The sequence below is a fragment of the Aquarana catesbeiana genome, linkage group LG01 (assembly GCF_042186555.1).
Source record: "Aquarana catesbeiana isolate 2022-GZ linkage group LG01, ASM4218655v1, whole genome shotgun sequence".
In the NCBI taxonomy this organism is placed as follows: domain Eukaryota; kingdom Metazoa; phylum Chordata; class Amphibia; order Anura; family Ranidae; genus Aquarana; species Aquarana catesbeiana.
The window spans coordinates 65,166,366-65,180,484 of NC_133324.1; the positions used below are offsets into that span (position 1 = coordinate 65,166,366).

Below are 14,119 nucleotides of genomic sequence, written 5' to 3' on the forward strand. Positions count from 1 at the left end.
AAACGGTGTTCGTGTATCAAGCAGCCAGCAGGGGAGATTACTGGTGTGGATGGAAGAATCTATTTGATTTCTCTCGCTCAGTCGCATTGCTGTGTGTATGGCTAGCCTTAGATGAAGAAGGTTGAAAAATAACGGTCTGCAAAATGGTAAGCAATACCACAATTCAACCAAGTACCACAGCTTAAAGATGGAGTGAAGGTCAATTTGATACTTCAAATCTGCTTTAATAAATAGATCTGTCATGAAACTTTCATTATAAGTGTAATCTTTCATCTTTGGGAAATGCAACCTGCATTTTAAACATACATGGATTGTGAGCATAATTCGTTCCGGAAACATGCTTGTAATGCAAAGCACTCGTATATCAAAGCGAATTTCCCCATAAGAAATAATGGAAACTCAAATGATTCGCTCCACAACCATTTATTCATAAGTCCTTCAGTAGTTTATTTATTTATTGCTTATTTATTCATAAGTCCTTCATAGTCCATATAAAAAGATTATAGCAATGTGATGGGTTGTGAAACCATAAAATGTCCATCCACAAATGGAAGCCTCCACATGGGGATTAGAAGCAAAATCCATCAGGAGCTCCAGAGTATAAAAGAGAAGAGAGGTGCCTCTAAGTGTAGCAATATGGTTACATTTAATGAAGGTACAATATTTAGCAACTCACATGGTTGATGATTACAAGAGGAACATCTAAGTATACAAGCATCCGGGGTAAAGCTGTCTACATAGCCCAACCTAGACCGCCCTCCGTACCGCCGGCTATCACCGCTGTCAGTCTGCAGTTGTGCCCGGGAAGACTACCCTGCAGTAGAGAGATCTGAAAGCGAGGCTTGAACCGCTTGTGGAGTGCAGCGTGGAAGGGATGACGTTGATGGTAGTGCAGAGGATGGTCTATGTGGACAGCTTTACCCCGGATGCCTGCAAACTTAGATGTGCCTCTTTACTCATCAACCATGTGAGGTGCTAAATGTTGTACCTTCATTAAATGTAACCATATTGCTACACTTAGAGGCGCCTCTCTTCTCTTTTATACTCAGTTGTGACATGACGATACTTGTATACCAAGACATCGCTTGTATATCAAGTCAAATTTTATGAAAAAATTTTGCTTGTCTTGCAAAACGCTCTCAAACCAAGTTACTCTTAAACCAAGGTTTCACTGTATTTGATATATTGCCAGCTGGCATTGCTCTGTTGTTCTGTTAGGCCTCTCCATGAATATCCATTAAATGATTGTATATTCTACACTCCTTCAGTATGCCTGTAATGCACACAGTGCAGACAGCTATGCCGAGGGTTGTCTATGTATTCTCGCTGCATTATGGGATGGCACAGGGGAAGGAGTGATGAAATTCTTTATCCTGGAAAGCTGACAGGTGACGATGTTTAGAAATCGCCCTTAGCGTTACACAGGGACACGCCTGACTGTTACAGATAAGGAGGTTGGCAGACACCAGCAGTAAACTTTTGAACTCTGAGTCCAATTGAGTGCAACTTTCTGCAGCCATGAATACCTGGCATCCGGCCACTTTAGTGTCGCTTATCTCAGGAAGTTGAAAGGCGGGTGGAATCTATCTGCAGAGCCACAGAATCCAAGGAAAATGCAATATACTAGTTCCGGGGCTCATGGGGGTGATTTACTAAAACTGGAAAGTGCAAAATCTTGTGCAGCTGTGCATGGTAGCCAATCAGCTTCTAACTTTAGTTTGTTCAATTAAGCTTGGACAATAAAACCTGGAAGTTGATTAGTTTCTGTGCAGAGCTGCACCCATAGGCATGCGCAGGAGGTGTGCCTGGACACACAGTAATCAATACGTACGGTGCCGCCCCCCCCCCCCCCCAACCACAGTGCTGCTGGCTTCCATCCTCTCCCCGCCTCCTGCGGGAGATGTTTCAGGATGGAGAGCAGGGGAAGGGGCTAGTCAGTTTGTCATTTAACCAGCCCCTTCCTTTTCTAAATAAACACAGTGAACACACTCGCTGTGTTCATTCATAGCTAAAGCATATCAAACTGTTTACTATGCTTCAATTTGAATGAACAGGAAGCTGTTCAGCACAGAGCACTTCCCATTCATTCACTGTGCAGTGCAGCTGAGGCTGCAGAGAAAGCCATGTGTGTTTGAGCTTTGGGGTGCACACCCTAATGTAATAGGCTGCCCACACCTATGGCTGCACCATATGTTGCCCTCTACAGTTACAGTATCTCACAAAAGTAAGTACACCCCTCACATTTTTGTAAATATTTTATTCTATCTTTTCATGTGACAACACTGAAGAAATGACACTTTGCTACAATGTAAAGTAGTGAGTGTACAGCTTGTATAACAGTGTAAATTTGCTGTCCCCTCAAAATAACTCAACACACAGCCATTAAAGTGGTTGTAAACCTTCTGGAACAACTTTAACCTACAGGTAAGCCTAGATTAAGGCTTACCTGTAGGTGCAAGAAATATCTCCTTAACCTACACGGTTAAGGAGATATTTTACAAAAAACGGGCACCGCTGTCTACGGTAGACAACGGCGCAGGCGCACTGAGCATGCCGTTAGTGAAGGCGAACATGCCGTCACTGACGGCACCCGGAGTGACGTCATTGCGGCTCCAGCCAGTCACATCGCCGGAGCCGCGATACCCGGAAGTCACTCCGGGATAGATGGCGACGGCAGAGGAGGTGAACGAGGGTCGCTTCGGGGGCTTCGATCTGAGGTAAGTTATTCATAATGAGCTAGTATGCTACACATACTAGCTCATTATGACTTTGCCTTGCAGGGTGTATTTTTTTTTTTTTTTAGGCTTTATTTCCTCTTTAATGTCTAAACCGCTGGCAAAGGAGGGACGGTGGAAACCACAGAGGAGGGGGAAAAAAAAAAAACACAAAAAAGAAAACAAACAAAAGAATCCCAAAACCATCAGAAAAAAAAAGAGGGGGGGAAAGACAGGAAAAGACAGAAAAAAACCATGCTTTCTACCTTCGCTATGCATCTCATGCACAAGCATCACAATGACTTGGGCTTCACGCGGGAAGGTTGTGTGTCATTGGCCGCCCTATGCTACAAGCTCCTCCCCCTACTTTCCACCAAAGGCACAGCTTCCATGCTGACGCTGTATCAATTTCTAGAGTTGTCACCTGAAGAAGAGATGAGGGGAAATCTTCCAATTTCTTGTTCTGGCAACGACTGTCGAAGAGAGAAAGTTTCTTCCCTTTTTGAAGAGATTTTTTACCTAATTCTTGTTCGTTCTCTGAGACAGGAAGTGAAGAGAAATCTCTCCAACCAGAAAAATTCTTATAGGTATTTGGCTACTATATTGAAAAAACTGAAAACGATTCTCCATAAATTCTTCTGTTTCAGGCGGTTGTAGTGACGGACGGCGAGCGGATATTGGGGCTTGGTGACCTGGGAGTTTATGGAATGGGTATCCCTGTTGGAAAACTGTGCCTGTATACAGCTTGTGCCGGTATACGCCCTCGGACTTGTCTCCCGGTAGTAATCGATGTTGGCACCGACAATCCGGTAGGTTTTTTCATACATGGTACATGGGAAGGACATTTAAAAGATAACCCGACATAAATTTTACGTTGCGTTTTTTTTTTTTAAATTCAGGCCTTATTGAAAGACCCGTTCTATATGGGACTATATCAGAAAAGGGATCGGACCCAGCTGTACGATGATCTTATTGATGAATTCATGGATGCCGTCACTGACCGGTATAAAAAAAAATAAATGTTTTTGCATTATTTATTATGTGATGTAATTCCATTTTTATTAAAATGTTGTAAGCCTGTAACTTGTAGTCTACTAAAAGTGAATCTATGGCTTTAGTCCTTCAAATATTTACATATTCTTGAAAAGGTAACTCTTTCGTGGGAAAAAAAAAATAGTAAATAAAGAAAAAATAATATAGCGCATATAATTGCGACACTATTCATTTTGTGATTGAATGTTATTAAAAATTACCTTTCATTTTCAATCTGCAGCCGCTGTCATTTTCAGAAAATGCAATGCAATATGGCTACCTGGAGTTGTTCTGTACACGGAGTGTATACTGACCACTCCCCAGAAACATCATTTCCTGCTTGTGTGATTGGCTCACCAATTTTCCCAGGAGTCTGCCTAAGATACAAGTCAGATTTCAGGCATCCCCTGCAACAAAAATGTCATTTTTTGAGAGATACTTTCAATAGGAACCCGTCTAAAGGGATGCAGGCCCAGCAGTTTTCCTCATTAGTGCCCTGCAGCTCCACACCTGACAGTTAATTATGAAACCACTCCCATTAGACCCACTCAGTACAGACGCACACACAGGGATTTCTTCAGAATAACAAAAGGTAGGAATCTGCATCAAAGGTTGTTCTAATCCTTGCAATGTACATAGATCACCCAGAGGGGGAATGTTTAAAGCGGAGTTCCACCCCTTTCTACATTTATTAAAAGTCCACAGCTACTGACTTTTAGCAGCTGCCTTTTTATTGTAGCTGCTGACTTTTAATAAACAGACTCTCACCTGTCCCACGATCCAGCGATGTGGCTGGCCGAAGCCTCGCTCCTCCCCGCGGCGCCAGCATTGCAAGTGTGGGCACCCGGCTGTGAGAGCTTGCAGCTTCACAGCCGGGTGTGCACTGCGCATGCTCAAGTCGCGCTGCGCTCACTTAGTGGCCAGGCAATCTTTTGGGACCTGTGCCATGTCCCAGAAGATTGCAGAGAGGGAGGGGGAGAGGAGGAGTCGCCTAGGCAGGGACAGGAGGAGACCAGGGAGTGGGAGCTGGGTACTTGTCAAAACTAGGTACCCGCTCCCCCCCCCCCAAAAAAAAAATCACATGCCAAATGTGGCATGTAATGGGGTGAGGAGTGCTTAAAGCAGAAGTTCCACTTTTGGGTGGAGCTCCGCTTGAACAAGTAATGAATGATGTTTTAAACAAGCCCTTACTGGCCTCTGTTAGCTGCTGTATTGTGGGGAAATTCATCCTCAATTTACAACAGCGTATTTCCTCTCTTGTCCTCTGGGGGCAGCATTTTATGTTATGTAAACAAACAGCAGGTGGTCTGAGTTGTTCAAAATCTACTTCAGAATTTCTGTTGTGATTTTCCATACATGTCACAAGTTGTGCCAATTTCTGGCGAATCAGGCAAAATTCAAACCCTGTTGACACCACCAAGCTTGATAAAATTTGATTGGAAAATCGAAGGTGTTCAGTGGAAAATTGTCAGCCACACAGTGACTGCAGCCAATCCGATGCAGTCACCTTTTGTAGTATATTTACAACTGCTGGATTAGAGACTGCCATTATACATTAGCCAGCAGTGCAGATTCCTGTTTAGCGTGGATGGATGAAAAGAGTAATTTCTCGTTTGTGTGGCCCTTGGGATCGAAGGAGAAAAATCGACATCTGTATGGCTAGGCTTAGGCAGGATTCACACCTTTGCATTTTTGCTTCATTTGTCCTCCATTGAAGTCCATGCACACATTAAGATGGGTGTCCATGTGTGTCATGATGCTTGTCGGTGCATCGTGATGCATATAAATGCATCGTGACTGGTGTTCACTTATATCGATGCATTTTGATGTATATTATTATGACTAGTCCTTATTGACACATGTCAACATGTTTTGATGTGTTTCCATTGCTTTCAATGGAGATTGCATCATGGGCAAAAAAACATAGGTTTCAGACTAGCCTAAAGAATTAATTGCCCCACAGTACATGCAGCTACAGGGGTCAGTGATAGCTTATTTTAGTGTTGTGTTTTTTTTTTTGTTTTTTTTTTTTAAAGAATGTGTAGACATTGGAATTCCCATGACCAGGCCATAGTTCTGTTTTTAACCTCTTTCCACCCACATAATGTATATGCATGGTGGCAAAAGGGGTGGGCTTTGATGCAAATACACTATATTGTCAAAAGTATTGGGACGCCTGCCTTTATACGCACATGACCTTTAATAACGTCTTAGTCCGTAGGGTTCCATATTGAGTTGGCCCACCCTTTACAGCTATAACAGCTTCAACTCTTCTGGGAAGACTGTCCACAAGGTTTAGGAGTGTGTCTATGGGAATGTTTGACCATTCTTCCAGAAGTGCATTTGTGAGGTCAGGCGCTGTTGTTTGATAAGAAGGCCCGACTCGCAGTCTCCACTCTAATTCTTCCCAAAGGTGTTGTATTGGGTTAAGGTCAGGACTTTGTGCAGGCCAGTCAAGTTCCTCCACCCCAAACTCGCTCTTTTCCGCTGCCTGGGTGTACAGAGCCTGCTAAATGGATGCCAGGGCTGGGCGGAAAGGGGTTAGTATATTGTGATAAGTCAGACCATTTAAATGTTGACTGCGGTCAAATACTATTTCCAGTTAATAATGGCAGAACATATACACTTATGTGTCCTTTTTTATTCTCAGATATGGTCGGAATACGCTAATCCAGTTTGAAGACTTTGGGAACCACAACGCCTTTAGATTCTTGAGGAAATACAGGGAAAAATATTGCACTTTCAATGATGACATTCAAGGTATGACTTCTTGTTTTTAGGTTGAATTGCCTTGTCCAAGCCCTGCTTGCTAGGTGGAAGATCCTTTACTTGGCACAGGGCTAAAGGTTTGACCGATTGTTTTGTTCCTTTTACCCCGGAAGAATTTACCCCCTTCCTGACCAGGCCATTTTTTGCGATACGGCACTGCGTAGCTTTAGCTGACAATTGATGTTCTTTTTTTTCCCACCAATAGAGCTTTCTTTTGGTGGTATTTGATCACCTCTGCGGTTTTTATTTTTTGCACTATAAACAGAAAAAGAGTGACATTTTTTAAAACAATTATTTTGTACTTTTTGCTATAATAAATATCCCCCAAAAAAACAAAAAACAAATTTCTTCATAAGTTTAGGCCGATACGTATTCTTCATATTTTTGGTAAAAAAAATCTCAATAAGCGTATATTGATTGATTTGCGCAAAAGTTATAACATCTACAAAATAGGGGATAGTTTTATGACATTTTTATTATTATTATTATAAATTTATTTAAATAAATACATTTTTATAAATATATATTTTTTTACTAGTAATGGCGGTGATCTGCGATTTTTATCGGGACTGCAACATTGCGAAGGACAGATCGGACATTTTTGACAATTTTTTTGGGACCAGTGACATTTATACAGCGATCAAAGCTAAAAATAGCCACTGATTACTGTATAAATGTCACTGGCAGGGAAGGGGTTAACACTAGGGGGCGATCAAGGGGTTAATTGTTCCCTAGATGTGTTCTAATAGCGGGGGGGGTGTGGCTCTGTCACGAGCGATTGCGGGTGGTCATGATCTAAGACTATATTCTAACCTATATAGCCCTGTAAAGAAGAAATCGCTATACATACCTTTTCTGAAGCCAATCCGGTCCCACGCTTCGCTGTGGAGGTGGGTGCAGAGGACACAGCCGACAACAGAAGGCCCATAGTAACTCTATGGGTGACGTCACTTCCCATTCATTTCACAGCTGTTGTCAGCTGTGTACTCTGCAGAGCTTCGAGATCGGCTTTAAAAAAAGTACAGTATGTATAGCGATTTCTTCTTTACAGGGCTATATAGGTTAGTCTTGGATCATGGATGCCAGTAGATATAGCAATTTTAGTGTTAGGGTGGACTTCCCCTTTAAGCGCTAAGGCACGTTCATATGAGAGCATACGCTACAGTATATGACTAAAGAGTCTTTGGACACCTGACCATAACACCTACACTATAAGACTAAAGCTGGTCCTAAATATACAAAAAGTGCAACACTAAAAAATGACTCTTTAATAATGCTTCTAATAGTGATGAATACTGAAGGAATGGAGTCCTCTGGAAGCTGTAACGAAAACCAACGACCGTCCGTGGACTGGTGTGTCTCGTGAAGAGACACGGTATACGTGGATAGCAGATGGATTTAGAGGAGGAAGAACAAAAAGGGGCACATAGCGTAATTCCGCAAATAACAAATAAAATTTATTAAAAGAAAACACTCACATTAGAGTAGGTAAAACAGCGCTTTTGGTATGTAAAATGGCGGCAATGGAGTTCAACCCGACGCGTTTCGTCTCCTTAGACATCGTCTGGATGTCTGACGGTCTAAGGAGACGAAACACATTGTGTCGAGACACACCAGTCCACGGACGGCCGTTGGTTTTCGTTACAACTTCCAGAGGACTCCATGCCTTCAGTGGCTGCTCCATTATACAAGCCTGTTTGACCCATTGAACATACGTTCTTTCGGGTTCCGGTAAGCCTCCAGTGTATATGATGGTGGTATCCTCTCACTTCAAGCCTACACTTATTCACTGTCAAGATTTTTACACAAAGTTGGACTTTTCACCTACTATTTATTGATTCATTCACTTGGACTTTTGTCTAAAAGCTGATTTTCCTTGTCAAAAGAAGTTTATTGAGTATACAATGTTATAAAGATACATAAAGTAAGTTTACAAGGATCTATAAAGTAAGCTCATTGTTTTACAGTAGGGTTTATATAGGTAAATATCATGAAATTTCAAATATTAAACATTGGGTTCACGTAAACCTAAATTAAAGATATATATCATTTCCTTAGTTACTTTTGTAGGTATTTAAATGATTTATACCTACTATACATATTGTTTACAAGTAGAGTGTATATAGGTCAAATAAATTCTGATAATGAGCTTTAATCGTAAGGTGGAGAAAAGGAAAGAGAAAGAAGAAAAAGGGTTGAAAGGTAGAGGTATGGTCCACAAGGTTGTCCCGCTCGTCAGTTTATTATTCTTTTTAGTTCTCTTTGAAGCCTTAGAATGGGTGTCTCTGTAAGTCATTTAATCTGTTACCATGGCAACAGGACAGAGTCATTGAAATTTGACAGGAACTGTTTTATCCAAGGGTGCCAAAGTTTTTCAAATTTTGGAATTTGATTTTGATCGATGGCTACCATCTTAGCATGGGACATTGTATTATTCATTCTGTGAATTGTTTCTGCTAGTACCAATGTAGGAGATTTCCATGCCTTGGCCACTGTTTGTTTTGCAGCCGTTATTAGTTGGATCATAAGTTTGAATTGAGAGAGTGTTAACCATTCCGGTTTTAGATTAAGTAAAGTTAAATATGGATCTGGTTGTATTATCTTTTTAAATATTTTAGATGCAATCACGAAAACTTCCTTCCAGAAGGTTTGGATTACTGGGCACGTCCACCATATGTGTAAATATGTGCCTATTTCTGGGCATCCTCGAAAACAAAGAGCTGAGGTATTAGGTGAATATTTTGCCACTCTAGCGGGTACAAGGTACCAGCGAGTTAGGACTTTATAATTTGTCTCCAGTGCTAAGATGTTGGGTGAAGATGACTTAGATGTGAGCCATATGTTAGACCAGTCCGTGTCTTCTAAAGTTCGTCCCAGGTCCTCCTCCCACCTCTGAACGTAAGAGGGTCTATTAAGATTTACTACTCCATATAATTGATTATAAAGTGATGAAATTGTACCTTTAGCAAGTGGATCTTTTGTACAGATTGATTCAAAAATGGATAATTGGGATAATGGTGTATCCCCCTTTAGGAATGGTGTATAGAAATTTTTGATTTGGAGATATCTAAATATCTCAGAGTTTGGTAGATCATATTTTTCTCTAAGCGATGGGAATGAAAGGAATGATTTAGATGCTATGAAGTAATTTAGTGTCTGAATGCCTGATGTTGTCCAAGCTTTAAAAGAATTTGGGTAGATCCATGCCGGATAAAAGGCCGGATTTCTGATAAAAGAAAGGAGAGGATTGTGTGGAGATTGTAACTGATATTTGGTTTTTAGTTTATCCCAGAGAGATAAGAAGTGTTTAGTTATGGGATTATGAATTTTAAAGCGGTCTTTAGGATCAAGCCATAATAAATTTGATATTAATAGAGGGTCATTTTCTGAAGCCTCTATAAATACCCATAATGGGATTTCCTGTTTTGCATGGTATTTGGACAGACTGGCCAAATGTGCTGCTCTGTAGTAGTTAGTAAAATTAGGGTATCCCAGGCCTCCTTTATTTTTGGGAAGATGTAGTGTGTGTATAGGTATACGTGGTTTAGAAGAGCCCCATATAAACGAAGTTGCTCTTTTTTGTACTATTCTCAAAAAATAGGAAGGAATTGGAATAGGGAGGACTCTGAATAGATAAAGCAATTTGGGTAGAATAGTCATTTTGATTGCATTCATTTTCCCTATCCAGGATTAAAAGCTGATTTTCAATCACTTCGCTTCTTATACTTTGATTATATATACACTTATATGTGTTTGTGAATATTGGGTTTATTCCCTTTTATGGCAATTTTTTGTGCCCAATTATTAGCGCTACACTTTTTATTTTGTTTATAAACCCCACCTGCATTGTCTCCACAAACTGGCGCTCTCGGAATTAATTCAACTCTTAAAGTAACCAGATTTCAATACACAGGCATGGAAGAAAAGAGAAACTATCTATAGTGAAATACCGTATGATACAAAGGAATTTATTTGGTATATGCACTTAGATTTGACAAAGAAGCAAGCCAGCATGCAGTGTGTACAAAGGACTTCCTAATGCAAGATGGCCATGGCGGTTTGCACATAGCATGTGTTCTGGCTCCACCCCACACATTTTGTCATACGTGACGTCATCATGGGCACTAAAACTGGCCATAGACTGTTCAGTTTTTTATGTTCAGTCAGAAAGCCGAACTAAAAAAAAAGATTCCTTCATCCATGCAAATGAGCTCCATAAAGACATGGTCTGCTGAGTTTGGTGTGGAGAAACTTTGAGTGGTCTGCACAGAGCCCTGACCACCATTGGAATGTATTGGAATGCCGATTGTAAGGTCTTCTCATCCAACATCAGTACCTGACCTCACCTTTTGGATGAATGGGCATAACATTTTTACAATTGCTCTAGAATCTTGTGTTAAAGCCTTCCCAGAGGAGTGGAGCTGATTTGAGCCGCACAGGCGAAAGGCGGCAACTCCACATTAATATCCTTAGTTCTTAAATGGGGATCTTCAACATGCTGATACAGGTGTGATGGCCAGTTGTTCTTAAACTTCTGCCTGTACAGTGTACATTCTTGATGGGAAAGCACAATGCTCTGTGTTGGGTGTACCCCCACTATCAACTGTCATCCTGCACCAGCTGGAAAATGTAGTAAAACCAGGAATAACATGGATTATGTGACTTGCCAACTGTCCTAACAACGAACAAACTAATTCTGATGGTATAAAAAAAGAGCTGAAAGTTCATCTGTACAGCTTGTTTTAATGGAGCTTCTGCTTTCTCTTGTGTCTTTAGGTACGGCTTCGGTGGCGCTGGCTGGTCTTCTCGCCACACAAAACGCCATTAATAAACCCATCACGGAGCATAGAGTTCTGTTCCTTGGTGCTGGAGAGGTATGCAATGATTTTTTTTCTTTTGGGTATATATGTGTATATATACATAAGGGTAAAAAATGTATTAAACTGATCACTGAGGCTGGAGACAGGGTCAGTATCCCTTTGCCACAAATTGGCTGTCAAACTCCTTGGCTGTGTACCTACTGTAGGGTGTAATGGGGTACGCTCTGTTGTCTTATCTCAGAGTAGAGGTAATCCCCACATGGATAACTTTTAGTTTAATAAAAATCCATCCCAGAGCTTCTGATTCCCCCCCCCCGCCTTCAGCCTCTTTCAGCCACATCCAGTCTAAATGAACTCTGCATAGTCCGCTACATATCATTGCTCTGCACCTGTTAGCGCAGGTATAGTCCATCTTTGCCACTGTTTGCTACCAGTCTCCACCAAAGGAATATGTGGCAGGGTGACAACACAAAAGCATGAAACCAAATTTAGTGTGTAACATGGTGCCAAGCAGTTCCCCTCCCCCACCCCAAATATCTGTGAATGAACTACAAGTCTCTTCTTCCACTGTGGCAAATAGACTAGACATGTGCAATTCGTTTAGTTCCAAATTCGTTTTTTAACAAATTTTGATAAACTTGTTCATTTTCGAATTTTCACATTTCCGAATTTTCACATTTCCGAATTTTCACATTTCCGAATTTTCTAAATTTCGGAAATTTGAAATTTTGGAAATTTAAAAATTCAAAAATAAGAATGAAAATCTGAATTTGAAAACCCGAAATCTGAAATAACTAACTAATAATAAATATTAAATGATAGGTATTGGAATTTCCTTTCAAATTTGGCTGTTAGTAAACGTAAGGAGTACAAATTTATCTGAAGTTACAAATTATCTGAAATAACGAATGCCGTATCTAAACAAATGGAACGTAACAATCTAATAATAATAAATAACAATAATAATAATACAACCTTTTTATTATTTAATTATTAATTTGTTCCATTCAATTTGTTTAGATGCGGAATTTATTTTCAGTTAATTCGTAACTTCAGATAAATTTGCATTCTTTACGTTCACTAACAGCCAAATTTTAAAGGAAATGCCAATACCTATCATTTAATAGTTAGTTATTATTAGTTGGTTATTATTTCAAATTTTACTGATTTTCTTTCTTTTTCCTTAAATTCGGAATTCGGAAATTTAGAAAATTTGGAAATTTCGAAAATCCGAATTTCCTAAAAAAGCAAAAAACGAATGAAACGAAAACTAACACATTTTTTGTCAGTGCACATGTCTAAAATAGACTTGTAGTTCTCAAGTGTGGTGATCACCTCCCTTGTAGTCCATTGACACTTGCTCCAGCTCTCCATGTAAAAGCGTGCACCTGGGTACAGACAGGGAGGTGGAGGAAGCGTCTGCATTGCACCCACAGTCCAGTGATCACAGTTGCATTGCTTTACAGACTCGTATGTAAAAAAAAAAAGTGCAATTTTTTTGCTGCAAATATACACTAAGGGCGTGGGTGAAATTATCCCTTAAAGCTTGTAAGAGATTTTAGAGATTGGTCTTGGATCTGCTTTAATCCTTGAAGGGTGCACCAGGTACACCTGATAAAAATGGCTCAGTAGAAATATAGAATATTCTGAATAGTTAAAAAGTACTTCAGGAGTAAAGTGCAGGCACGTAGAGGTGTTCTTTTCTGCAGTACCCCCCACCCAAAGACCTTCTTGTCTTGACCAGGTGTTGGGTGGGCAGAAAAAGTTAATTTCTGGCCCCTTCCAGTCTTCTGCACATTCCTATTGGGCAGTGAGATTGCCCACCATAGGGATGGGCCAACAGGAATGTGTAGAGTAGGGCTTGGCACCAAGCTCTGACAATACCTAGGAGTCTGAGTGTTGTCTGCTAGAATGGCCCTTCATCAGTGGTGTAACTAGAACCTTCAGGGCCCCAGTGCAAGAAACCATAAAAGGCTCCCCCGGACCTCGAGCCTGGTGGTGGAATGCCAGGGCCCGGTCACCCTGGTAGTTCTGCCACTGGTGTCAGTGTTTTATCTTTGTTATTTTATTTTGCAATTTTTTTTTTTTTTAGGCTCCATGCTGCTTTGGTGAGATATCAGGGGTCTAAACAGACCGCTTTGAGACAAAGGAGATTTAGGACACAGCCCTTCATCTCTGCAGCCTCAACTGCAGAGCTTCCCGTTCATTCACCAACTGAAGCTTAGCCAACACAGTTTACCATGCCTCGGTTATGAATGGACAGAGTCAGTGATCGGTATGGATCACTGACTCTCCATTCAGAAAAGGAAGGGGCCGGTAAATAATACATTTACTGGCCCCTACCATGCTCTCGGCATGGCAGCTGCGTATACAGGAACCGATCTCTCCATCTTCCCCCGCTTCTCCTCCTCTCCCTCCTGCAGGCATTCAAAGGCTGCAGGAGGAAAATGGAGAAATCGGTTCCTCTATATGCGGGCACTCATCCTATCTAAGTGTACAGGGAGGCTGCATGCATGCATGGGGTGGGGTCGCAATTGCAACCCCTGCGACCCTACGACGTACAACCTTGCCCTGCTTTCTACTGTGACTGGAGGGTTTAGGGCCCCTTTCAGATGACCCTGTGAGCGAAACCCCTGCTGATTGGAGCAGAGCTGGCAGATGACAGATCTGTGTCCAGTTTATGCAGGGCGGACATGGACAGAGCCCGCACTGCTCTGCTCTGTGGGTGGCCAGGGGTAAACAGACTCTACTGTCCATTTACAGTTGGCTGGCTCTGATCCAGTC

The 14,119-nt window shown here is 41.3% G+C and overlaps 1 protein-coding gene across 2 annotated transcripts in view; it reads left to right on the forward strand.

The window, feature by feature from the left end:
* The window catches only part of ME2 (malic enzyme 2), a 92,539-nt gene that overhangs the window by 34,047 nt on the left and 44,373 nt on the right, over positions 1-14,119 (forward strand). For both annotated transcript variants that reach the window (XM_073619738.1, XM_073619731.1), the window contains exons 6-9: positions 3,362-3,523; positions 3,614-3,717; positions 6,397-6,506; positions 11,292-11,389. In XM_073619738.1, the coding sequence (XP_073475839.1) occupies positions 3,362-3,523; positions 3,614-3,717; positions 6,397-6,506; positions 11,292-11,389 (474 nt within the window). The remainder of the gene's footprint in view (positions 1-3,361; positions 3,524-3,613; positions 3,718-6,396; positions 6,507-11,291; positions 11,390-14,119) is intronic.